Source organism: Mastacembelus armatus, chromosome 1 (genome assembly GCF_900324485.2).
Source record: "Mastacembelus armatus chromosome 1, fMasArm1.2, whole genome shotgun sequence".
Classification (NCBI taxonomy): Eukaryota; Metazoa; Chordata; class Actinopteri; order Synbranchiformes; family Mastacembelidae; genus Mastacembelus; species Mastacembelus armatus.
Window position 1 is genome coordinate 20027756 of NC_046633.1, and position 26212 is coordinate 20053967.

At 43.6% G+C, this 26212-nt stretch overlaps 1 protein-coding gene across 4 annotated transcripts; it reads right to left on the reverse strand.

Moving 5' to 3' along the window:
• Window positions 1–972: 972 nt before the first annotated feature.
• On the reverse strand, window positions 973–24669 carry LOC113128012 (adhesion G protein-coupled receptor L1). 4 transcript variants are annotated; one of them, XM_026303024.1, is made up of 26 exons: window positions 24265–24669; window positions 23793–23901; window positions 16539–16658; window positions 15424–15637; window positions 14780–14889; window positions 13994–14008; window positions 12531–12738; window positions 11633–11897; window positions 11209–11548; window positions 10837–11130; window positions 9862–9965; window positions 9547–9732; window positions 9392–9430; window positions 9118–9298; window positions 8889–9011; window positions 8428–8645; window positions 8135–8308; window positions 7293–7505; window positions 6958–7178; window positions 6744–6810; window positions 6514–6602; window positions 5584–5752; window positions 5343–5492; window positions 5157–5253; window positions 4953–5063; window positions 973–3941 (listed from the first exon to the last, which is right to left on the reverse strand). In XM_026303024.1, exons 3-26 carry the CDS (start codon window positions 16606–16608, stop codon window positions 1960–1962), a joined length of 5640 nt encoding a protein of 1879 aa, XP_026158809.1. In that variant the 5' UTR covers window positions 16609–16658; window positions 23793–23901; window positions 24265–24669; the 3' UTR covers window positions 973–1959. The 4 variants fall into 4 exon arrangements, with proteins under 4 accessions (XP_026158809.1, XP_026158808.1, XP_026158811.1 ...); XM_026303023.1 differs by having other exon boundaries at window positions 23793–24669; XM_026303026.1 differs by lacking the exons at window positions 23793–23901; window positions 24265–24669 and adding an exon at window positions 17980–18046.
• Window positions 24670–26212: the final 1543 nt, after the last annotated feature.

Here is a 26212-nt window from a genome sequence, read left to right on the forward strand (position 1 = left end):
GTGACCTGTCCAGAGTGGACCCCTGCCTTTCACCCAAAGAGAGCTGGTATAGGCTCCAGCAGATCCCTGGGACCCTGGTTGAGGAATAAGGTGGGTATAGATGATGGATGGATGGATGGATGATTATTGGACTGAACTTCATAACATACTTCATACAACAAGCTTGTAACATGACATTGATGTATTATCACCTTGTAAAATTAATATGGTGAACATATCTGCATTTATTTATTATATTATTTATTATTTCTACATTAACCACATAAGCATTTGAGTTTCTGATCACCTGATGAATGCATGTCCAGTATTCACAATTCATAGCTCTGTTTTGGTCTTCATTAACTTTATATTGTATGTCTGCAGGGAGCATGAATAGGTTGATCAGAGCTTTTCACTAAAAATGCACGTGGCAGCTGCATAGAGCCCTGGGCTACTGGAAAGTCATTATTCTCTGTGCTCACAATGACACCTTCCATGTTTCAAGTAGGGATTTAGCCCATTTTTAATATATAAATATTGACTTTGACTAAAAAGCCAAATAGCTATAATTACATGTATTACCTTTAATTTACATTTTTCATTTCATCATTTCATTCCAATGGTTAATTAACTCTAATAATTCAATAAATGCACTGTTTACCTATTTAGATCCCCAATAAATCTAGACTGAATTACCCTCTTCCATCAAAAGAGGTGATTTTTTTCTTTCTTTCGACTGCTCCCGTTAGGGGTCACCACAGCATATCATGGGGATCAATAAAGTGTCTCCCTATCTATCTGTCTGAAATGTAATTACAATTACCTCAAGTATGAGTAAGCAGTTATTTTCAATACTGTTTTTTCTTTTTATTCTAGTAGCTTAGTTTTTCTCTCAATTATACCCCTCACCAGAATCTCTTCCCCATCATTTTCTATTGTACACACATGTAGTTTCTCTGACACTGTCCGTCCCTCTGTGCATCCACACAAACAGAAAGACAGAAATGTTTATTTCACATGTTTACTTGAACTTCAATAGCAATACAAGACAATCAGAACACTTCAGGTCGATATGTACAAGGATCTCAGGGGTTTGCGAAAAGTTCTGAGGTTTTATATGATCTCTGGCTCCGGAGTCAAGAGTTCGGTTGCTATGATAAACTCCATGGCAACGAGTCCCATCACCAACAGTTAGTGGCAGGTGGAAGGAAGGAGGGCAGAGGTTTTGGTCTTGATGTGAAATGGAATTGGTCAAGAGTTCAAAATCAGTAGGAGGACGTGTGTAAGAGGCCCTCCAGTCAATATTGGTAAAATGCTTCACTGTGATACATTTATTATACAAGGATGATTTATATACACACACACACACACACCCTCGCACACACGCTCTCACACAACACACCCTTAAACACACGCATGCTCATCAAGCTACGTACACACTTGCGCTTACGCTCGCACACACTTCTGCGTTTTCCTCCTACAGTATGTAGCCTTGTTAAGCCACTATAAAGTCATGCACATGGTCTTTGAAAGGATTTTTTGGCAACACACAAGTGCTTCTTTGACACACTGTTCGCTTGCTACAGGGAGGGGCAACACCCAGCCAATGAACCAATAGAAATCTAGACAATGGGCCAATAAGGATAAGCACCGATGAGACGGGAAGACACAGCAGGGTTTCAGGAACGAGAGGAGAGAGAGTGGAAGAGGAAAAGAGTTAGAATGGATCACAGTCATAGAAAAGTAACAAAAGATGGAAAGGGGGAGTCTCGTGGTGATCAGGAGATAGAAGCAGGGAGGAGGCATCACTTCCATTATCATTACCATCTTTATCATCATCATCATTGTCATCATCCTGTTTAAAATCAGAATCATCATTTTTATCAGTTTGAGTGTCATTAGTTGTTGTTCTTGTTGTTCTTGTTATCACCACCTTCCTCCTCCTCCCTAGTTTCTATCCCCCAATCACCACCGCCCTAGTCACAGGCTCGTCACCCGCTGCATCTGTCCATCATCTCCCTCGGAGGCAGACTCTGCTGTGTATACTGACTCTCCATTGGATGCCGGGGGCGGCTGGTAGAAGGTCTGCAGGTGGTTGGGCCTCGGGCCCAATGGGGGTCGCCCCAGACTGTAGGGCAGCTCCAGTGTGGGTCGCTGGGACTGGCCACTGGGGCTGACCTCTTCTGAACCCTCGGGGCTGCTGTCGGGGTATGAGAGGGTTGGAGGCGAGGTGCGGGTGTAGAAGCGAGGAGGAGAGCTGCTTCGGCTGTACACCTGGGGTGAGTGGCGGGAGTAGAGATTGTTTGGAGGTGAGTTAGTGTCTCGTGGTGCGAAGATATTTGTCGGGGGAGAGCTTCGGGGGAAGATGCTGAGTGGAGGTGAACGTCGGTCTAGGGGGTAGAGTGGGGAGGGGTTTGAATCTCGGACATAGAGTGGTGAGGAGTCAGGGTCAAGGTCAAGATCAGGAGTCAAAGGGAGAGTGAAGCTGTCAGAATCCTCTCGTTCTCCATGATACCGAAGAGATCCTCTGTCTTTCCCTCTTTTCCTCCCGTCTAGACCGACATCCTTGCTCTCAAACAGAAAAGATTCTTCCCTGTCTAAATCCATCCCTCCTCTCCATATATCCAGTGATCTCTCCTGTTTCTCATTCTCTCGTTCAATGACGCCTCTCCTTCCTTCTCTGTCTTTTAAAAACAAGGATTCTTCCTTCTCCCGCTCCATCCTGCCTCTCCATCCATCAATCCCGAAATCTTTCTTTTGAGTTATGAAAGTCTCTTCCTGCTCTGTTTCCTCTCCTCCTCGCCACACCTCCATTCTTCCATCTCTCTTCTCCAGCAGGTGAGGCTCTTCCCTCCCTCTCTCCATGCCACCTCTCCAATCATCCATCTCTCCATCTCTCTTCTGAGAGGCGAAAGGCTCATCCCTCCCTCTCTCAGCTCCTCCCCTCCATTCATCTATTATTCCATCTCTTTTTAAGAGAAATGTCTCATCCTTCTCTCTGTCTCTGTCCTGGCCACCTCTCCATGCCTCTACGCCTGCCTCTCGCTGTTTCATCAGCAGTGGTTCTTCCAGAGCCTTGTACAGCGGCTCAGACTCCTGTGGGGGAGGTGGGGGAGGAGGAGGGAGAGGCCTGTCCCGGTAACGATCCCGGTCTCTCTCCCTGTCTCTCTCTCTGTCTCTGTCTGTCCCTCCGCCTGACTCCACTGTGCTGCGGTGGCGGGACAGAGTACCGGGTGTGCGGCTGAGGGTGGAGTAGGGCCGTGCCTGAACTTCAGGGGGGCAGGCTGGCTGCCTGTCCTGGAATCCACGGCGACTGAGAGTACCTTGAAGCTGTGCCCTATCCCCATCTTTCAGCAGGTCACGGGACTCAGAATCTCCAGTAACATGTGAGTGTGACCAGCCAGGTGTCGTGGTGTGATCCTGTCCACGTGTGGAAGAATGTGTCTCAGCATCTTGTGTGTGGTGCTTCGTATGCGCCCAACCCTCTTGTGCGTTGTGGCGTGCATTTGGCTGCATGGTGGCAGCCCAGCCCTCTTGGGGTGGCTGTGGATGTCGGGTTAAAGTGGCAGTGTGAGTGAGCGCTGCTCTGTCGTGGTGGTGAGGCCTTGCCAGGCTTCCATAGCGCTCAGGGGGAACAGGCATTGGGACTGAGGGTCTCAGGTTGCTCTGCACCAGCTCCGAGATGATCATCTTCTCCAGTGCTGCTGCGTCAGACAGGTTACGTCGCATTCCAGCACTACTGCCCAGATCTGTGGGCTCATGGGGAGTGAGGAGTGCTGGTGAGATGTCATCACTTCCTATCCCAACTGCTCCCTCCCTCAGAAGGTCACTGCTACCCACCACACCAGCCCTGGATCCAGGCGTAGTCCCCAGACCATGCAGAGTGAAGGTGTTGGGGGTGTAGCCTCCATTTAGACAAACACTGTCCAAGCCTCTGGACTCCTGGCTCTGTGACACACCCTCTGTTAGGAGAAACCGGAGGAGGCCGATTACAGAAAGACAGGGAAACCATAAATGATTTACATGAAGAGATGAATGAGTGAACGTATGAATGAATGAGGACAGAAAGGTTCCTATGCCTACTAAAGTAATATTTTACCAAGAAGATTTAGGTATTAATAGTGTCATTTGTTGAAATGTTTGATATGTAGCCACATGGAGGAGATGTGTATTATGCCATCATGGTCTATGAGGAGTTACTGTGTGCAAATATTAATTGAATCATAGGAGGAAGTGGCGCTCAATGATTCGAGTGAGCACAATAAGGAAGAGCTCATACTCTGCTTGTTTCTGAAGGTTCCTACTGGTCCACGTTACGACAGAGAGACAGAGAAGGAAAGTGTCAGATAACATTTAAAAGACAAACAATTTAAACTGAAAAACTCAGATCACAACCACACACTGGAATAAAACAAAAAAAAAAAACAGCTTTTAATTCATGACATTTACAACTTACAGTAACAGAAACATACAGTAATAGAGAGGTCTCTGTGCAGTGCTGATGTAAAGGATCCATTATGTTAGGTGAAAAATTTTAAATCTGTTGATATGTTATTATTGGATTTTTACAACTTTTACAATTGATGTTTATATTGTCCTCTAAAACTGGAATTCATCAAGTGACATTTAAGAAAGAAAACACAAAAATGTAGAGACAAAAAAGTAATGGAAAATTGTTAAAACTTTTGAGAAATCATGCACTTACACAAGAAACTGGAGATACTTTCAGGATATTTTTTGCTTGAATGAGTATTTCTTACTTTGCTGCTGCAAGTTACACTCATCATGAGTCATCAACATTTTTTCAGTGACAGTTACAGCACAGCTAAGTGGCCTAACAGGCATTTTTCAGTGTGCTTTAAGAGATGGAGACAGGCAAAGACACCCACTTCAAAAAGGAGTGTAAGTTGAGTTGGGAAGAGCAGGAGCAGATGTGCAGAGGAGGTACTGTAGAAGGTTATAATGAGACATACCTGTGGACGTGAAGGGTTGACTGTATCCCTGTGCCAGCATTGTGTCATATGGAGAGGCCCCAGCATGAGTCTGCAGCACTGGATTGGTAAGGAAATGGTTCCCCAGAGCAGCTGAGGATGGAGAGGGAGAAAAGAAATGTTACACTTGTGACCCACAGAGGAAACAATACTGAGATTTAAGAGACAAACAAAAATGTTCTTGACCTCGGTTAAGAGTAGGAGTATTGTTAACGTCTGCAGCAATGAAAGACGATTCAGTCTGTCTGCGAACAGTGTCATTCCACATCCGCCTGATACGACTCTGGAACAGAAATATTGCATACAAAATCAAAATGGAGGAAGAAAGAGAGAGAGAGCTGAGCCAGTGAAATACGTTGTACTGTACTCTACCTGTCTGTTAGCAGTGGCTCTCCGACTCTGGCTGCTGGTGTAGCGGCTGTTGGACCGCAGTGCAGCACCCTTCACCGAGTCCGGAGAACTAGAGGAGGAAGTTGCACAGCACTGCGAGAAACGCAGGCATCGGCCATAGTCTTTCTGACCCTATACACAATATTCAAACATGTAACATATTAGTTTAGCCATGAATGTTGGCAGACGGGCACATGTAGTCACATAATGACCACCTACTAACCTTCCTGGCGAGGCTGCAGTGCAGTATGGTGATGAGGAGGCCCTGGGCTGTGTTGAGGGAGGAGAAGAGGTAAGCCAGGAGAAGCGATGGAGAAGACAGGAACATCAGACCTGATGACCAGGTGACACTCTGCAGGAAGAGCAGCGTCAGAGAGCCCACAGCCCACGCCCTGTAAACACCAGATTTATCACATTTAGCAAGTTCAACAAGAGTTCTCCTACCTGAGAGAGATCTTTTAATTATATTTCAGATCCCTTGTGTTTAAATGGAGAAGATTCAACTGGGTCTTTTATTTCACAAGACAGCTAAACCAGACAAAAATAGAGCTGAAGGCCCAGTCTTTTGCATTTATTACTGAAAAATACAATAGATGAGAATTTGACAGATGTGGGTCTGCAAACCCTTTATAAACTTGCTGTATATCAATAATATGTACCTTAGCTCTACCTTAGTTCCTTGTTGAATGCAGTTCTTTCCTATTTTCTGATTTATATTTCATTGCTAAGGTATGACATTTACTCAAAAGGATGCAGAGCCTATATACTGCAGCAACCTGCAGTGCATTTGATTCTGTGTTTTCTGTGATTGTGGGAGTTGAAAGCTTCTAAAATGCTGCTATTAACTGAACACTGTAGCTTTACTAAGACAGATGAAAGCCTGTATTAGATCTGTTTTTTGTCATTCACATCAGCTCCCTTGCCAGCAAGAATGACATTTAAATAATTCATGTAACTCTCTAAATAGACTGACATCTTCAAATACTTAATTTTCTTTCATTTTTTTACATTTGGTTTCACCAGTTTTGGGGCTTCTAAGTAGCATAAACTATGAAGGCTATTAGGATTAAATAAACTTACTATCTTACTATCTTTTCTAATGATTGAATAAATAGAGCCCAAGCTAATAAAACACAATGAGACGCCATACTACCTCAGGTTGTCATGGCGACTGGAGTCTGGCTTTAAAGCAGCAGTGCTGTGCATCCTGTGTAAGGTCATCACCAAGACAACCAGGTTCAGCTGAGGTCAAAAAGGAGAAATATCAAACCAAGTTTAATACTTATTCATTAATCATGACTGAACATGGTGTTATACCATGTTGGTGATTAAATATGAAATACGTGAAAAGGCTGATATTGGTATTTCAGCAGGGAAACTCACTGTTATGATGACAGCAACAGGCCCAAGAAAACTCCAGATGAAGTAATTGTCAGTGCGTAGCCAGCATCTACACACACATAGAAACATACAGGCATTTACATGAAAATAAGCACCTCCAGAAAAAGAACATACAACCAGTGGAAAGTGACTGTCTCCATCCAAAACCATGTGCACACACACGCACACACACACACACACACATTATTCAGCTTACGCGGTTTTTGAGCCATAGCCTCTGAAATCTATGGCTGCGGACACAGCCACCACCAGCCCAGGAATAGAGTAGCCACACAGGTAGAAATACTTCCTCCTTGAGTTACGCCCCTCAAATACCTCCCGCTGCAGCAGGTACAGTTCCACCCCCTCCAGACACAACCAACAGAACACTGAGAGCAGCGAGAAGTGCAGCAGGCCAGCAATGATAGAGCACACCACCTGAAAAATATGGAAAAAGAAAGAGAATTGTTAGTCATTTTAAAATGATTACTAACCAACACTAACTACTATTGCGTGCTCTGTGTTATATTAGTCCAGTATCTAAGCTCTCACTGTGTATTGGGTCTTGCTGGCACCAGCAAGGAAGAGCAATTCCGTGATGAGCAGGTTGGCCCACAGGTTGCAGTGGATGGTGCTGTGGTCTGTGTGCCAGGGCGCCCCCTGGCAGCACAGGGTGGAGAGGCAGGTGGCCAAACACACCAGTGCTACAGAGATGCCTACCCAGGAAACCACATAGACTAGAAGCTCTTCTACACCGGCCCCAAACTGATGAGGAAAAGCAGGCAGGGAAAAAAGTGCAAACAGATTAGAGGATATTTTTATATGTGTTCTTGTGTTGGTGCAGGTTTGTAAGCATGTATGGATGTATTGCACTTGAAGTGCTCATGCATCTTTGCATCTGGTTGTGCGTTACATAACATATATTTGAATGAATAAAATCACACCCAACAGAGAGAACAGCTTACAGAGAAATGCTTCATTCAATTTCATGACAGATGAAATATCCTGCAGCATTTATCACTCTCTCTGTCACTCTCACAGCTACAGCCCACAATTATCACCCCCTCTGCACTTGATTTTAAACAGTGTGTTGGAGAGCACGGTGGGGGAGAAGTCCAACTGTGCCGCAGAAAAGGAGGGCACAAGGGTGGAGTCAGAAAACCTTTGGTGATCTTGGATGGGTTTAAAAAGGTACTGAAACCCAAAGCAGTAATGTGTAACACATCCCTTTCATACTCTTGTTCTTATGACAAATGAAATATGCATTCAAATAATAATCTTTTGCACAGTTGTTTTCAGTGGTAAGAGAGGGGTAACATAAATCCAGCCTTCTGTCTGTCTGCGGTGAACTAAACACTGTTGACCATACTGTTTTGGTGGTGTGTATTACTCACAGCAGGCTGCTGGTATGTCATGAGGACAGCATAGCTGGACAGGTGGTTGCAGGCACAGGTCGTGTGTGTGTTGTTGGTATGTAACAGGCGGCAGCCCTGTGTAGACCACCTGCCATTCCCAGAAACACCAGATGCGTTCCAGAAAGAGCAGTTAGGGCCGAAGTGGTTCTCCAGCTGCAGAGAATAAAACATACATGTATTAGTGCTTTTTTAGGATGCTCACTGATACTGATAGTTTAGGGATTTGCTTCATCTAAATGTTAACTTTGAGGTAAACAATTTCCTCAGTAGACCTGCAGGTGTCTGAGAGTGAAGATCACCGGCTCGGACAGGTACACTCTGTTGGATCCTCTGTGCACAGAGGCAGAAATTACATGAGAGTTGACCACCAGGCTCTTCCTTCTGAGCTCTGAGCTCTGGCCCAGCCCAAGTCCAAGCCGCAAAGTTGAGTTCTGGGTGGTCAGGAAGGAGCCCAGGTTTTTATAGAGCGAAAGGACAAGCTTCACCTGGCCTGCAGAAAGAAGGTAGATATAGTAAATGTCCCCCATGGGGACAAAAATCTCTACATTCAAGAGGAGGTGTTAAGGCAGATTTTATGTTTTGAATTTTGGCATTTGGAGAATAAATAGTATTACTTCCACAAACTATTGCTGGTGCTGTTACTAACTATAAGGTCTATATGCTGTGTACTGCGATTGGCTCTACATGTGGAAAATGTTGACTAATTTTATTTTGTCTTTAGTGTGCCACAGACCATTGTTGCTGTATTGTTGAAGAGCTGTAGCTGATATCTGCAAGATGCTGTCACTGTCGTAGGAGTGAGGGAAAGTCAGGTCCTGTATGTCCGCCTCTGTATTTAATACATACACCTCCAGATCTGGGCACACACAGGAAGACACATGCACAAACAACTGGGTGAGTTTGTAGTTTCTACAATATTCTGTATATAAAGCAAAACAGGTAAAAACAGATAGACCACTTGCCAACATTTGGAGCTCTGTCACTGAAACGGCCTTCGTAAAGGTTGTTAGCCAATAGAAATGCTCCTTTTTCTACTGCGTCTAACAGCAATGATGCTGAACGTGACTGGTCAACACTGCTCATATCAGCCCAGGACACCAGAGCCTCAGGACCCAATAGGTTATCAACTACCTGAACAACTGCCTGAAAGGGAAAGGGAATATTTCATTCATATTAAATGCATTGCAGTGAAGTGGTATTTACCTGTCTGTCTGTCTGTCTATCTATTTATTTTACCTGAACATATGCTCTGCATGTGCGCTCCCTCTTCTGCAGCTGAAATGAAAAAATCCATTAATCATCTATTGTTAGAATCATCATCACTGACATTTAAGCTTTAATTTCCAGGAAAGGTCAACTACACATCCTCACTGACAACAGCAACAATTTACCTTGTTGTAATTGCGTGCTGCTGACTCTTTATTGGCTGGTCTCAAGGCCTGAAGCTGGGAGTCCAGTATGTCCAACAGCTGTTCAATGAGCTTGACAGACATGCTGACATCACCGGCATAGATCCGGCCCCGGGTCAGGTTGACCAACTCACCGGCGATGTTGGCTGCATTCTCCCCACTCTTAATCTAGAATGAGGTGTGGGTGTTTATAATGTCAAATATTTTGACATTTAAGAGAGAACTGCTTGCTGACTGGCTTTAGGGCGTTTTCACAGTATGTGTGTGTGTGTGTGTGTGAGCGAGTGTATGACTAACCTTCTGTGCAATTTGGCTAACCCAGGGAGAGGTACAGTTGGAAAGGTTAGGCCCTCTGGAGCTCCATCCCACTGGAGACGACATGCACTGATAGGAGGCTATACCTGCAGAGACAGACGGAGTGACACAGACTGTTAGAAAGAGAAAGGACACCTCATGTTTTACACAATCTGAGGTGGTTTTTCTGCTTCTTCCATGCAACTTCTACACTTACATGTAGGTCCTATATTCCTGACCACCTCATGAATTTAAGTCCAATATCCACTCTCCCTTTATCCTTATTGTGGTCTCTAACAGTTGCTCTCTCATTAGCTTTAGCTTACTTACTTTGTTTAACAGTCTTTATGAGCTAGTCACAAATCATGCTTGCAGCTGCTGGAAATTAGGTTTATGAGAATGGTGAGACTGAACAGTAAATGTAAAAACCATGAGTTAACAGGGACTAAGGCAGAGAAGCAGTAGGGTGATAAGTGTTCGTCGGTGAAATTGAGTGCTTTATGCATGAAAGACCAAAATTACATTCCTAGTTTGTTTAAAAAATCTGCAATGAAAAACCGGACTACATCATCTTTTACATCCCAGCTCTGCGAATTAAGTGTAAGCACCAACAACTAACTACAACACCGACAACAACCCATCTGTTTTAAGATAAACATGATTTAAAATTAGATAATTCTCTAATGTAATCATCCCATTTGTACTACACCCATGCTGCATAACAGTTTGTCCACAGAGGGAGCCTGGGCTGAGAAAGACAGCTGCACAGCGAGAGGACGAGCAAACAAACCTGGCTTCTCTAAACACTATGACCGCTCTCTTTCTCCTTCTCTCTCATCTGAAGGCAAGTTCAAAGAGGGGACACCTGACTACATTTCAAAGGGAAACGAGATACAGACACACACATGCAAGTCCCCCCCGCCACCCTCCGCCACACACACACATGCACAACCAAACACACAGATGTGCCACACCTACCCAGTGACCCTTTAGGGCAGGGCCTTTCCACTGTCTCTCCCTTCAGGGTGGGTGGCCATTGCACCCCTCGTGCCACCCGGCCCTCACATCCACCCACCTGACCGGGGCCCCCAGGAGCCAGGGGCACACGCAAAGGAGGGCGTGGGGTCAGAGGGACCATGGCTGTGATAGGCCGCTGGTCAAAGGGCCCTCTATTGATGACACCAATTGGATGAGAAGCTGAAGGCCGCACTGGGGTCAGGGCAACAGTAGCTGTGTAGGATCGGACAGTCGTCATCAAAGAGGAAAGGGGACCTGAAGGGGCAAAAACACTGTTGAATCTCTGGATTCATCACATGTGTCCAAATACACAGGAGCACAAGTTCCCCAAACCTTTAGTGGGTGGTGGTGGTGTAAACTGTAGGGGGTATCTCAGCACATAGTAGTTATTCCACACATACAGCTGGTTGTCTCTTGGGTTGTAGTCTATGGAAGAGATGTACTGGTAAGGGTTGGGGAACGGTATCTGAACAGGCAGCTCTTGTCCACGGCTGGTGTCGTAAGCGTAAACCACCATGTCGCTGCCCACCCGGCCGTCTGCCTGCCCTTCATCATCTTGGAAGACGGAGCGAACAGCATACAGTACACCACAGGCCATAAAGGCGTTGCTCGCCCCTCGTTTGTCAAAGCCAGTGGCCCATGTACCCTCGAAGCGCAATGTGTAGGGGTTCACCTGCAAAACAGGAAAGACATGAGAAGACGTGAAAACTCCTCTTTTTTTCCTCTTTCAAATCAAGAGCCTGATATCATTTCCTACCTGGCTGACGACAATGCGTCCATTATTGGCTTCAGTGGAGTAGATCACCCAAAGGCCATTCTCATCCACTGCCAGATCGATGTCCGACTTCCCTCCCCAACGGTAAGGCGAGGTATCGTGGTAGTTGGCATTGACCACCACTGCCTCACCGCTCTTGATTCGTGTCCGTAGGTCATACTTAACTATGTTTCGTGTGCGCTCTTTGTTGTAAAATACTGCACCATCATACACCACAAAGCCTGTACCGTCCACGCGGCTAGGCAACCTAGCACAGCCAATGACAGAAAACATGCACTGTAGGGGATATGTGCCTTTAGGTTTTTGGCATGCAGTTCATATTATTAGTGGCCACTGGTGGATGCTACAGAACTTTTAAAAATACGAGTCCAATTAGAAATGAGCTATTTATTGGTCACTACAGGCTCGAAATATGATGTGAGCAGGTATTTGCATAGAGAATCCGTTATGGCTGTGCATGGCATTTGAAGCTACACCATGTAAATTATGCATGTAAACATATTTAATGGCTATAGCAGGATAAATATGAGCCATTAATAGTGTCAAAATACAATGTTAGAAAGATATATTAAGCATTTGAAAACATGTTTTTAAGAGTTTGAGTCCCTTATTTAGAAAATAAGTGTCTATAATAGAGGTGGATTTCCACTGTGAATTGATTGAACTTGATGGTGTTAGTGGCCAAGGCTTGAATATAAAGAAATATTCTTATGTATGACTGACAAGCTAATTGTTTAAAAACCAAAAAAAACAATAACAACAAAAATGCCACTCCCAATTTTCTGGAGCTCAAATAACAAACAAATTGGATTGTTTTGTTTGACACCTAAGAGCAACCACTCAATTAATCAATATTTTCACAGCTATTCACATTACTCACTTATATGTGGTGGTGACTCTGTTCTGTCGGTAGTCATCCCAGGAAGCATACTCATACAGCACCTCTGTCCTATATGGGGTCCATGGCATGACGTACAGCCTGTCACCTGCCTGCAGCGGGTCCTTACACCATGCTCCCGACTGATGCTCTGCCTCCAGGAGCGAGGAGGCCGGCTGGATGCTGAGCAGTGAGCCCGGACACACGAAAACTGGAAGACGGGAGTTAGGAGGGGTAGATAGCAGGATGTGAGAAAGAGGCAGAGAGGGAAGGAGCAGAGAAGTAAGAAAAGAGTGGAAAGGTAGTGGAGGCAAGGTGTGGGGAGAAAATGGATCGATACATGAAAAATGGATTGAATTAGATGCAGTAGATGCAGCGAGATTAAGAAAAAAGAATGAAGAGAAAAGAAGAGAGAAGGATTTAAGACACCAGTGTAGATCTCGAGAGGCAAGCAACAGAAGAGACGTAAAAGTGTTGAAAATCACACACCTTTGGTGTGTGTGTGGTGAGTGATACAACAGGGACACTGCAATGAAAGGTATGTGAGTGTATTCATGTGTTTTGTGTGTGATTGCGTGTGTGTGTGATTGCGTGTGTGTGTGTGTGTGTGTGTGTGCGTGGGTTAGTGCAAAAAGAGTGAAAAAGAGTGTGAGGTAGAATCAGGGACGCAGAAGGCGGGGCTAAATTTTGCCTTGAAGTGAATGAGAGGGCAGGTTAGTTTACGCCGAGCACAACAATTGGTCCACCCACATGTCAATAACTGTATGGACACATATGTATACTGTACAGTCTCACACTGGCATGCAAATAGGCATGCACGCACACTCACACACATAAGCAGTGCTTGGTAAGCACACATCCAGACGAATATACAATCACACACATTTGGTCTTATTTTTCCTATGAAGATAAATAAGGGGCTCTTCCTATAAGGGAAGAAAAGGGGAAATAAGCATGAGGAGGATGACTGGACAAGAAGGAAGGAAGAGTGAAAAAAAGAAACAAAGAAACAAAAAAGACTGGGTTGCTTGTGTGTGGAAAAATAGAGCAGAGGAAGAGTAAAATAAGAGAATGTTTATGTTTATGTGAGCAGTTGTGTTTGTGTGCACAGAGAAACCGAGGGAGAGAAACAAGAGACAGAGAGATCGATCAGGAGCAAGAGAGGAAGAAGAGGGGAAGAAACCGGAGAGAGAAAGAACGAGGAAAGAAAAAGAGAGACTAGGTGCAGAACCTGGATAAAATTGGATAAAAGGAAGGGTTTCCATACAAGAGAGATGGATAAAATGGGGGGCGCGGGGGAGAACTGAATAGGAAATGAAAAAAGGGGCAACATCCAGCATGACTACGAAACAACGTCCTAGGGCAGGAGGAAGAGAGAAAAATGGTAGGAGAGAGTAAGAGAAGGAGAGAGAAGAGGGAGTTTGGGGGTAAGGAGAGATCAAGATGCTACAATATATTGTCTTTACCTTTTTGGTCCACTTCTACTCAAGCATAGGAAAAAAAAGAGGGAGAGAAAGAAAGAGAAGTCAAAGGGTGAAAGAAGGGAAGTAAAGAGAAGCAAGAAAGCAAGCAAGATAGAAAGGAAAGAGAAAGAAAGCAAGAGAACGGGAGAAAGAAAAAAGAAAGATTTGCACAGATAAAGACTTTGGAACTCATTCTCACCACAAACATTATAGTTCACGTAAAAGAAAGAAGAAGCACAAAAGAGACCCAGCATACTCCCCTTCCCTCCTCTCCTCCCCTCCTGCCACATCCTCCCCTTTCCCTCCCTCCACCTCCCCCGATCTCTCCTTTCCTCAATCAGGCCCCTGTGGAGAAAAGAGAGCAACTCCTGTGGTGTGAATCTGAAAAAGAAAACACACACGCATGCACGCGCAAGTGCATACACACTCTCTCGCATATACACAAACACACACACAGTATGTATACAGTATGCAAATTTCCTACAGTTTTCAACTTTCTTTTTATATTTCACAAACATACACACATACGCACACTCCCTGAGAAAAAAAAAAAGTTTCTATCCACCAATCTCTCTGGCAAACAGTCGACTTCAAAGGTCACAAAAACAAACCGAAACACCTTAAACCTAAAAATGTAGCATGACAAAAATAGGTTAAATTTGTGTGTTTTAGTGCACATGCACATCTTATTATTGTAATCATATTTGCATGTGTATATGTGTGTGTTTATGAGTGTGTTTTTATAAATATACAGTATTTAAATATATATATATATTTATGCATACTCACTGTAAGGGACACATTCATACTGGATCTCCAGGTACTTGTATGTACCAGGACAGGGGTCTGGGAAGACGTCAACCCCTGCAACCACCACACACTGAGTCCTGTTGTTACACCTGGAGGACAGCAGGATGGATGGTTGGATGGATGGATGGATGGATGGATGGACGGACGGATGGATCAGTGAAAGGGATGATTGAGTGAGGAAAGAAAGAAGGGAGGGAGAGTGATTAACAGACAGGAAAGGAGAAGCAAAGGACACTCCATTTGTCTACTCTCCCTCTCCTTGTCTGTGAATATTGATCAGTTCTTCTAGGAAAACACTGCTGAATACACAGCTAATGGTGCAGCCAGGCACTCAGACCCAGCTGGAGCGATTATTGCACTTGCACGTACACATCACTGGGAATACAAACACTGACTTAGACTTTGTCTAACGTTTCCTCTGACATTAAACCACATGTATGTTGTACAGTGTACACATTCTGCCTGTATGAAACCACAGATGCTCTCATTGACTGCCTGAAAACACTCACACATACCAAGATAACATGTGAATGACAAAAAACTCACATCTTTGCTGTATACTTTAAGCTTGTACACAATCACAGTACACAGTCAGCAAACCGTGTGACCTAGCACATACACACCTCTGGGCCATAATCTTTAATGCATCAGGGAGGTAACACTGTGTGTTCTCCATCTGGAAAGGGTCTGCATCACAGATCTTGTCATCGGTGCGTCCATAGTTGGCTGTCTCCACCATAACCACGTCACTTCCTGGGCAGCGCAGCTCTATGGGATAACCCTCACATGCCAGTTCTCTGCGCAACAGACCGAACGGCATGGCGGCCCGGGACATAGCTGCACATGAAGGTGGAGGTAGGAAGTAAGGTAAAAGAGTAAAAGACATTTTAATGAAGAACATTTTTATTTCCCCAATTATAAATATGTATCTTTCTGTGTTTGCCTTAATCAAATCATGCCCATACCTGCATTTAAAGTAAGTGTTAGAGAGTTCACATACACACACACACACACAATGTGGCGCCGTGAGTACCTCATGTGCTTTCATTTAATCTGTAGCCGCTTGCACTGGAAGGATTCCCAGATGCAAACAGAGTGTGATTGTTGACATAAATAACATTGCACCTCCACTGCGACACCTATGTGATGTGATGCGTGGGTGTATCACAATATCTTCAGTGGGGAGGATAAAGCTTACACCGCTGACTCTCAGGTGCTCAGTAAACACAAACTGACCAGTATAAGACTGTATATGTATTATCTAAAGGTGTACTATGCCTCATATCAGTGAGTAAATAACTCACCAGACTGCCTTACAAGTACATGTAAACCGGGGTTATTGGAGAAAATCACATTACTGTTGCCTTAATCCTGCTGTTCACATCAGTGCCATGTAAAGTTTGCTGTAATAGGATTAAACCTGCATCTTAAGCGAACACGTTGGTGCAATCAGTATGCTCCTGATGTACTGTAACTGTCTGTACCGCTGAATGACTGACTAGTTGTTAACCAGGAGCTACAGCGATCCCTTAAACACACCCTTTGGCAAGCTTCACACATCAAATGATAAACTTCACCTGATGTCTTTGCTAAGTTGCACTTTTATGTTTGAGTCACACAAATGTGTGTAGCACTGGCATAATCTATTCTTTTCTCTTCCGTTTTTGTGATTCATCCTGCTGAACTCTGTGCCAGGATCAACACCTCTTTCAAGACATCTGCGCACTGTGACGCTTACCTTGGCTGGAAGGGCAAACGTGAGCCAGAATGAGCACACCCAGCCCCAGGAACCACAGTGACACAGCCATGCTGACCAGGAAGATTTAGCACGTCACACCACCAACCACGTTAGCAGAGCCTGGGGAGGAAACAGTGCAAGACTGAGAGTGAAGGACGGCACACTGTGCTATGTGTGCATATCAGTGTGTGAGTGTGTGTGTGTGTTTGTTGGATGGTCAATAACACACTGACAATGAAAGAGAACAAGTGAGAAACAACGGCAGGGTGGGAGGAGGACAGAATAACAGAGAGGAGAGAGAGAAATAAGAACAGGAATTGAGCGATCAGTGCTGCTGTTACCATGGTGATAGCACAGCACAGTCTGAGTGAAAGACAGAGAGTGAGGAGATGCTGGGTGTGTGTATCTGTGTGTTACCGAATGAAAACACACACGTGAGTACATGTTTTAAGTCCGTAATTAGCCAGGAGCAACAGTGGTCACTGACCCACAAACAAGTCTTAATCTTTGTAGCTTTGCACACACACACACACACACACACGCAGAAGGCTGAGCTCAGCTTAGGCCACTTTTCAGTCAACCTAAATAAATGATGCTGTGGAGACGATCTCTTCAGGGGTGATGAGGCAAACGGCTGACTGGAGGCGCAGGTGATCACAGGACGATGCTGTGCTGTGGAAGCTTATGAGGGAACATAAGGGGCCTAGGCGGACGAGCTACAGGAGAACAGCAGTAATATGACTCCATTATACAGACTGAACTTTTGGCCCCAGACAGAAGGGAGGATGGAGGCTGAACTGCTGCATACACAGCATTGCAGTTATATTTTCCCTACTTTCTATTCTAGTCTGCAGCTGCAGTGTGTACAAAGTGAATGGCATGATGGTGTTGTTGTGTGTGTGTGTGTGTGTCCAGGCGCTTGTGGGTGTGTACATATACATATGTGAACTTGCGCGTGTTTTTTTTTTGTGACTTGCTTTTTATCTCTGTCTTCTTGTTAGCTAATGATGGCAGACGGATTTAGGTCACTCCTCAACGAATGTACAATGTGCATTCAAAGACTGTTGCTTAAAACGGACCCAGCAAACACACACACACACACAAGGCAAGAGAGAGAGAGCGAGAGGAAATGGAAGGGGAAGACCTCAGCCTTTTTTAGATCCACTGAACCAACAAGCCTGTAAAAAAGGTCCCAAGATCACCATGATACATGCACATGTACATACTAACATGGCACACAAAAGACTCAGCAGAGTGAGAAGCTTTCTGTTTCTCTCTCTCTCTCTCTCTCTCTCTCTCACACACACACACACAAACACACACATACACATACAGTGCCTCATCTCATCCAAAACCCTTATGGCAGCATGTTCTTTTGCTTGAAACCCCCAAATCTCTCTCTCTCTGTGTCATACATATACACACACACACACACACACACCCTTAAGTGTTGATGCAGAGTAAGTAGAGCACGGACACTGATGGGCCTTGACAAAGCCACACACCCACTCCCCCCTGTTTGCAGCACCATGCTCCCTGCGTCTAACCAGAATCGGGCCCCGGGCCACCGGCCGGCCTATTTGCAGACGTAGTAGCATCTTAGAGTGTGTAATCAGTGGATCTGGAGTGGAATAAATGACACACACAGGCATTAATGTATATAATTACAACCAAGCACAAATACAGTAGCAGTAGTATGCAAAAAAGTGCATTTAATATATGTGTAACATCCTAAATGATGCACGCATTGTGAATGTGTGAGAGTCTTAAAAGTGATTCAGCAGCAACACTATTGCTTCACCGTTCAATCAAATGTCAATATTCCAGATGTTGTGCCCATTATTTTATACACACTGTATATACCACAATTACTTGGCATCCAGGGGAGCACTGGACCCTCTATTAGAATTTAAAACTTATAACACTATTTGGCTTCACAGCATGAGTTTGTGTTGACAGTTGCTAGTGAGTTTTAGGGAGCTCATTAATTTATGAACAAAATTGGCAAATGTTTGTTGGCTTGTATATCACCGTAACTTGAAAATATTTATTTTAAAGTCTGAGAACCTGTAATGGGCATTTTCACCATTTTCTGACATTTCATAGACAACACGAGTAATTCAATAATATCAAAATTGTTAACAGATAAAATGATTATGACATTCATCCCTAAGTGGCAGGGATGTCAAACAGGAGTCTGCCAAACAATTCCCATGTGGTTTGGCCCCTGAAAAATATAAGTGATCAACACAAAGCCAAAATGACAGTCACTGCTGTGGTAAGCAAATGATACCTGAAAGCCAATAAAGTTAGCCTGTTGGAAATCATTCAAACAGATGTGAAATCACAGTACAAAGATTCACACTGTTAGAGGTGGAGGCCATAAAATCAACGGGGGGGGGGGGGGGGGGGGGGGGCTTGGCAGAGAGACTAACCTCCCACTCTGTCGGTCAGAGAGCTATCAGTGCCCGAGGGTTGGTATGAAACACACAGTGGCAAAACAGCTTTGTAGTGTTATGTTCCTGATGGAAGAATGAATGTGTGTGTGAGTGTGTGTGATGGAGAGAGAGAGAGTAAGCAATCAACTGATGAGAGTATTGCAGAGAGACTAGATTTGTGACAGTACAGCGGACCCAAGGCTTCATTGGCTGAAATACTTTTTAATAGCAACAGTATTAGGAATTCTCTTGACTCTAATGATCACACTTAAGGACTAAGAAAGGATTTTAAAACACTACAGTGCTCTCTGTGACTGTGAGCCCATTTCAGACCATTGACCTCTACAGCTCCCAGAGGACTGAGGCCTACATGCTGCAGTCAAAGCCACTTACAGGGTTTTAGAGCCTGTATGTTTGTCTGGTCAACATGAGCCTCTGGGGAATGGAGGTGTCGCCCTCTGTCAATCATTTGTTTGCTGCAGGCAGGAAACACAAGTGATGCTCTGGGCCAAGTTCAGAGCATTAAGACCTGAGCTGCATGTTAGACAGTCCATTAGGGTTTACAGGCAGGTTTACAGGGCAAAAGAAAATGTGAGGAAATTGCAGCCTGAAACTGGACATCTAGACCATATTTTGAAAGGCATTTTCAAAGCTGTCTCCTGTGTTTTTGAAGGTTTTAGCCATCAGTTACATACATATAGTCTTCTGCTAAATGACTAAATGGAATAAAAAGGCAGCTGGATTGTGAGAAGGTTTTCCACAAGAAATAATTTGATTTCCTATCAGCCAAAGAATTGAGTGTCTTCTAAAAACTGCAGGAGGGTTGATTAAACTTTGATAACTTTGCTCACATATTTGTCAAGACTGTAATCCTGCCCTCAGCACATGCTCTCTGGGTTAAAAACACATCGATATTTAGTGCACTATAAGCACTTTCTCACTGTTTGAGATTCTCCAGGATTTGATGGGAGTATTTGCTCATTTATTGCTGTTTTGTTTTTACTTGATTATGGACACTTTGAAGCAGAATCGCTGAAATCTGGTTTGGCTGTATCTAAGGTTAGTACACACACAGGGGAAAGTTTTAAAGCTTGTCTTAAAACAGACGTCATTCACTAAAATCTACATTGAAAGAGTTTGTCTCTGTAGTGCCTCTTCTGGCTGGCTGGCTGTGAAGCAATCTCTTATTAATGTTTGAGTGAGGTGTGACTAATGAGAGGCCTTTGTTGCATCCAGACCATTATGGTCTGGATGGTTGGAGATGGGAAAGATTCCCTCTTTCACACCTTGTGATTGTTCAAGCCATCATGACAATTACAAAGGTGGCTGGCTGAGGGTTATAATTCTGTGCACTGACAATATAACACCATAATTATAAAATTGGTCTAATTACACTGAACGTCGGGCTTTGGCCTGTGTGAGCTATTCATGCTTGTGCAGACCATGTGAAGTGCAGAGTTGGATAAAGCTGAATTTCAAATTTTCTCAGTCATAATCACAGCTTGGACTATAAACTGCAGTACACTTCTTTTCAACAGTATCTAAGAACAATCTCTAATGATATATCATTAAATTTACCCAACCTGGACCCATAAAAGCAGCAGAAATCTAACTGACTAACCACTGAAAATGATTTATTTATTGAAGTTAATTTAAGATTTTGCTAAAATCAACTTTTGCACATCATGAGGCGATGAATTTTCTAGCTCCTGTAACAGTGTTTGCCACAGTTCACATGATTCTGACTGAAACTCCTGAGCCATATAAACATACATACAGGTATGCATGTATGGGCATAAGTATTGTGTTAGTGGAAACAAATTTAAACAAATGTGATTCAGTGTTTTAAAATAGAGCACTGTGATAAACCCTTACAGGACACTGTTCTTTGGCTTCATAATGAAGCATGCCGCATTAAATGTCAAAACTATGTTGTAGTTCCTAGAATATGTAAATGTAGGGAGACTTGGGAACAAAATATGTTAAGGTAATTATACCTAATGGATTTCAATTGTTTAATAAATGACACATCCACGGTTGTAGTGTTGCATGAATAGTATGCCGCCTGAATGTGTGTTGGAAGGGTGTGTATGTGTACCTCTCCTAGTCTTACAGCATTTTAAATGCCTTCATAATCCTACACTTTGAGCGCAAGCTGAGAAACTTTCACCTTTTTCTTGATTTTAACAACCTGAATATGTTTTTACAGTTTACAGCCTTCTGAATTTGATGTAATCTTGTACTTTGACATATCACATACTAATATAGTTTTGGTTAAAATATAATTCTTCATCAGATAAGTCTCACTGAGAGGACACACTCCGCTGTACTGTAAGTTCTTTCGTGCTCCTTTGCACTAAATATGGCACGTGTGTCGCCATAACCTGCTACTATGATGTGAGCTGTTTCAACATGTCACCCTAACAGGAATGTGACAAAATGTCATGGTTGCGAAAATTGTTTCTGCTTCCGCTGCGTTCACTGACTGAGGTGTGACAGAGCGGGGCTGAGTGCTTTCAGTGGGTTTGTTTGCAGGAAGACAGAACATGCTAAATCTGGACAGTGGGTTTGGGTATCATTATACGACAATATATGAGAGGAATTCATCTTCTGTCACAGATGTTCCTGGCCAGTGATTCATTAATGGCATTTTAAGTAAGTTCTCAGAATGAGGTATTGCTTTAAAAAATGATAAGAATAATTATGATAAGGATTGATAGTAAGGGAAACATTTTTATCGCCCACACCTATGATTGGGAAATATATCACATTAGTTGTATTAATTACATTTATTACATGAAATGTAAAATTTTTTTTTTAACCATGTACAAAAAGTTAATCATCAGTCAGAATGTAACATGCATTAACCTGCTAATATGGCTGCAACATTAGATGTCTTAAATCACAACAGTCCTGCTCGACTATCTTAAACACAAAGTCTTAATAAAATTCATATTTTACTTTTGCTGCATTTTTAATATCAAAGCTCAGCCTCAGCTTTAGCCTCAAAGCTAAAAAAAAAAAAAAAATCTGAATTTTTTTGGGGTCGTATTGACCAGCCCTACTCACACTCACTGGATAACATAATCAAATACAACAATATTTTATGTTCATATTATGTTATCAATCTATATGTATTCATTTCATGTGAACATATGGCTATTTTTGCTTTCAGAGACATTTACAGGCAAGAAGGAAAACATGGACAATTTAGACGTAATAATCAAATAGGCCAAGGCGATGCAGCTATACAACAAAATTACACAGGTGATTTGCTTTTTGCTAATTTTTTTCACTTATTTTTAAAGCAAAAATGCCAAATATTTTGCCCTGAGTGTCATGAATTACATGTCACTGTTTCAGTTTGTCAAATGTGATCAGGTTTGCTTTTTCATTCCTGTCCAAAAAAAAAAAAAAAAACACAAGCAGTGATTAAAATACATGTCAGACGAATTGATAATAAAAAATAATCATTGGGTACGGCCCTGTAAGATTATAATAAATTAAATAATGTCCAGTCTTATATCAGGACATTGATACCACACTGATGTATCGGCTCCTAGCTTTACACGGGCCTTGCATAAGGGCTCGCAGCACGAGAACTGACTCATTGTGTCTGACTGATGCAAACAGACATGATAGGAACCTGGTTGAGGTGGTCCAAACAGAAAACAGACAAATATGGTGCAGTTTACAAGTCAAATGACAGAAAATCCATCCTAATTGTGTGTGTGTGTGTGTGTGTGTGCCAGGTTGGTTTAAGCAAATCACTTTGCTTTTTTTGCCTCACGGTTAATGTAAATGAGCCCTAGAAACCTTCTTACCTTTTTTCTATTTTCCATCTAACACGCACAGCGTGGCCACACACACAAACAAGATGAGTCACCTTATTAAAATCTGTTCACGGGCATTTCCACTTATTCTTCATATAAATCAATTCAAATCAGTTTCATCTTTTGAGACAAAATCTTCTATCTGCTTCTACTATGACACAAATGAAATAATACTACACAACCAGTACCTTCACACACATACACACACTCAAGGTTACAGATGTGTCATAAATTCAGGCTGACAGAGGAGCAGGGGTCCTGTCAGGCACAGAGCTGCTTCTTTCTCCTCTATCCATCGCCTCCTTTCTCCTCTGTCTCATCCTCACAGTGACTCCTGCCTCCTGTTCTGGCCTCCTCCACTGACCCAGTCCTCTCTTCTCCTCTCTAAAATATTGATAATGGACTCTCTCAGCCTGCGCTGCCTTCTCTTGCTGTCTCCTTTCTCCTCATGTTCCCATCTGTGGTGAATCAGCAAAGAAACCTAGAAAGATTTAGACCAAACCTCGCATTGAAAGTCTTTGTGTGTGTATGTTTACACCACTTTTCACTGCAGCGTACCACAGACACTGCTATCAAGGTGTATGATAATGAACAGAATGCATCCCACCCGTGACAGACCCATCTGTAGGGCCAGCTTGGGACACCTAGAGTCATTAAGCCAGTTTCTCCCTGCCATGAATATTTCACAGCACTCATTGCTCACACTCCTTTACTACAGACCCAGCTTTAATGGCAGCCAGCAGTATGAGGCCCAGCACAGCAGCACATCGGATCCCTGTCCCTCAGTGATCAAATGGCACTTGACAGCGGCAGCAACAGCAGCAGCAGCAAAGGAGCAGGGCATCTCTGCTGTCTGCTCAGGCATTGATCATGTATGTACGGGGTGCGTGCGAAGAGAGAGAATGTAAGAGAGAGAGAGAGAGAGAGAGAGAGAGAGAGATGAGGGGCGGGGTGCATCCTCATAGCCTATATCCATATCTTACCGTCAATCCTCCAATTTCCCTCCTCCACCTCCTCGCTCACTGCGTCTCCCGCATCCCGTCTCTCCGCGCCCTCACCCACTGTACTCTGCTCCCTTTCTCCCGCGCCGCTCTGCTCGATGCATGAAAAAAAAATCAAATATTCAATAGGGAAATAGTGGTGGGCGATACCTGCGGGACTATACGGCAGTCATTAGCGCGATATGTCCAACAACAACTGGGCGTCCTCCTCCTGTGATCAGTGTACTGTGTAGGGCTCTGCTCCGCTGGACCTCACACCCTCCCTCCGTGTCCTGTCGAGGCTCGATGTCTTCCCCGCTGTGCTGTGTGACTGCGCGTCACGTTGGTATCATAATTCCCACGGGTTTCATGCCCAGAGATGTTGCGGGCTATAGGCCCTACGGCTCCGACGAACGAGGGGAGGAAAATTCAGGATCACACACGAAATCAATTAAGCGCAATTTAAAGCACGAACCCTGGCCGCTGTGTCTCCCCCCGTCGATTTCTACAGCTCATCAAGCACAATTGCCATTGTTGATCATACAGTTCCGATATCGTTCAATTACATCCTCGCATTTAATGGAAAATAACGTCGATGTGATAACAACCGCTTTGCATATCCTTGAAGAATCGTGATGAGGCGCAGCAGCACATCAGGACGGATATGGGGATTTATAAATTCAGCTCTGTTAAAAAAGGGAAGAGTCGTGTTACAAAATGACGCCGAGATAAAAAACGAAAATACAACAGCTTCACAACCAGAAGAGACAAGGTTTTCCGCTCCTGGCCTCGCCTTGGATCCGTCCTCCTCTCTTCTTCTTGTGGCGCTCTAGCTCTCGCTCTCCATCCGCTGGTCCGCTTGTTGCGCGTTCTGCACTCGAGAGCGCGCAACGCGTGTGTGCCTTTTTTTGTGCGCAACGTGTGTGTTTATGTGGACGCGTGTGTACGTGTGCAGAGGAGTGGGAGGCGCTGGGGGGGGTTCGGGGGAGGTGGGGGGGCGGTCGAGTATATTATCAAGGTTTGTCTGAGTGAGCAGCAGTAAGCTGCTGTGTAGGCAAAAGGGAAGGAATACGGAATAAACAGTGGTTCACATTTATTTAGTCCTCTGTGTCTTTTTACAGGTCTGATTTAGGTTTAGAGTTACTCTATAGCTCCACTATGAAGAAAGGGAAGCTATGGTGTGTTCTGTGTAGCCTGTGGTGCACAGTGCACAGCCAGCAAGCACATGCAATGTTTCAGAGCCACTCTGACAGAAGATGTGGCCTGTTTGTCAGTGTGTCTATAATACTGGCTGTTTAGCCATGAATCCTCGTGTCACTATTACAAAACACACCGAACCTACCAATCAACCAGTCACACCTTGATGACACTCTAGCTTCATCATGTGTCTCCATGGATGCATTTCGCCCCATTTACTCCTGTCATCATCCTGCAGTGTAAAGAAGATTTCCGTTGCTGTTTGTACTCACATTTCAGGGGTAATGGGAGACTATGGTTAAGGCTCAGGTCACTCAAAAGATAGAAAAAGGAATAAAACCTTCCATCTTCCTCTAGTCAGGAACTTTTCCAAATGAAGATCCTGACTGATCACATAAAAGCATCCTCAGTGCAGTTTACATGTATAAGGAAGTGTGCAAAAGCTAAACAGTCTTCAGAGTGAAAGAAGATGAGTCACAGTCAAAGGAAATCACTGATTATGTAGAAAAGCCAGTTTCTCCATCATTTCACTTGGCTCCCTTTGAATAGGTCTGATTGCTTCTCCTGTAGTTTATAAAGTGCAGTTAGACTTCATAAACACTCAACGCTCAACATTCACTAAGAAAACTGTTTTAATGCTGCTAAATAATTCATTGATTTCAGATTATGCATGGTGTGTTTTGATTGGATGGTGCAAAATATCATGTGAAAAAATTTGCATTACAGAGCTGTGTCGTTGAAAGTGCAGAAATGGTTAGAATTATCTCCTGTGTGTAATAAAGGAAGCCATAATGTTAAGATTTGGCTCAGACCTAATCTTGGCTTGTCTGTATTCTTGGCAGCAGTCAAAGAATTTAGAGGCAGCCAATTTTAAGATGAGGTCAGTGTTGGTTAGCAGCATTCAGTATTCATTTAGATAGTGTTTTACATCCCTTTTTATTGGTTGTTGGCTTTTCCACACCTATTTACACTGGAGCTATGTTTACAACAGGACCACAGCTGCTGCCTAAAAGTGGAAAACTAAAGCCTGTGACAGTAACATTAGTTTGACATATCTAAACAAATATAGTGAGAAGCTTCAGTATTTTCTGACAATCAGATGTGAAAAGGATTTTGTTTGTCTAAAAAAAACTAACATTGGCAGCACTGATAGAAAATGTTGTGACACAGCTTTGAATTACTAATCATAGCGATTTTGGGGGAAATTCACAGGCTTGTCCAGTTGT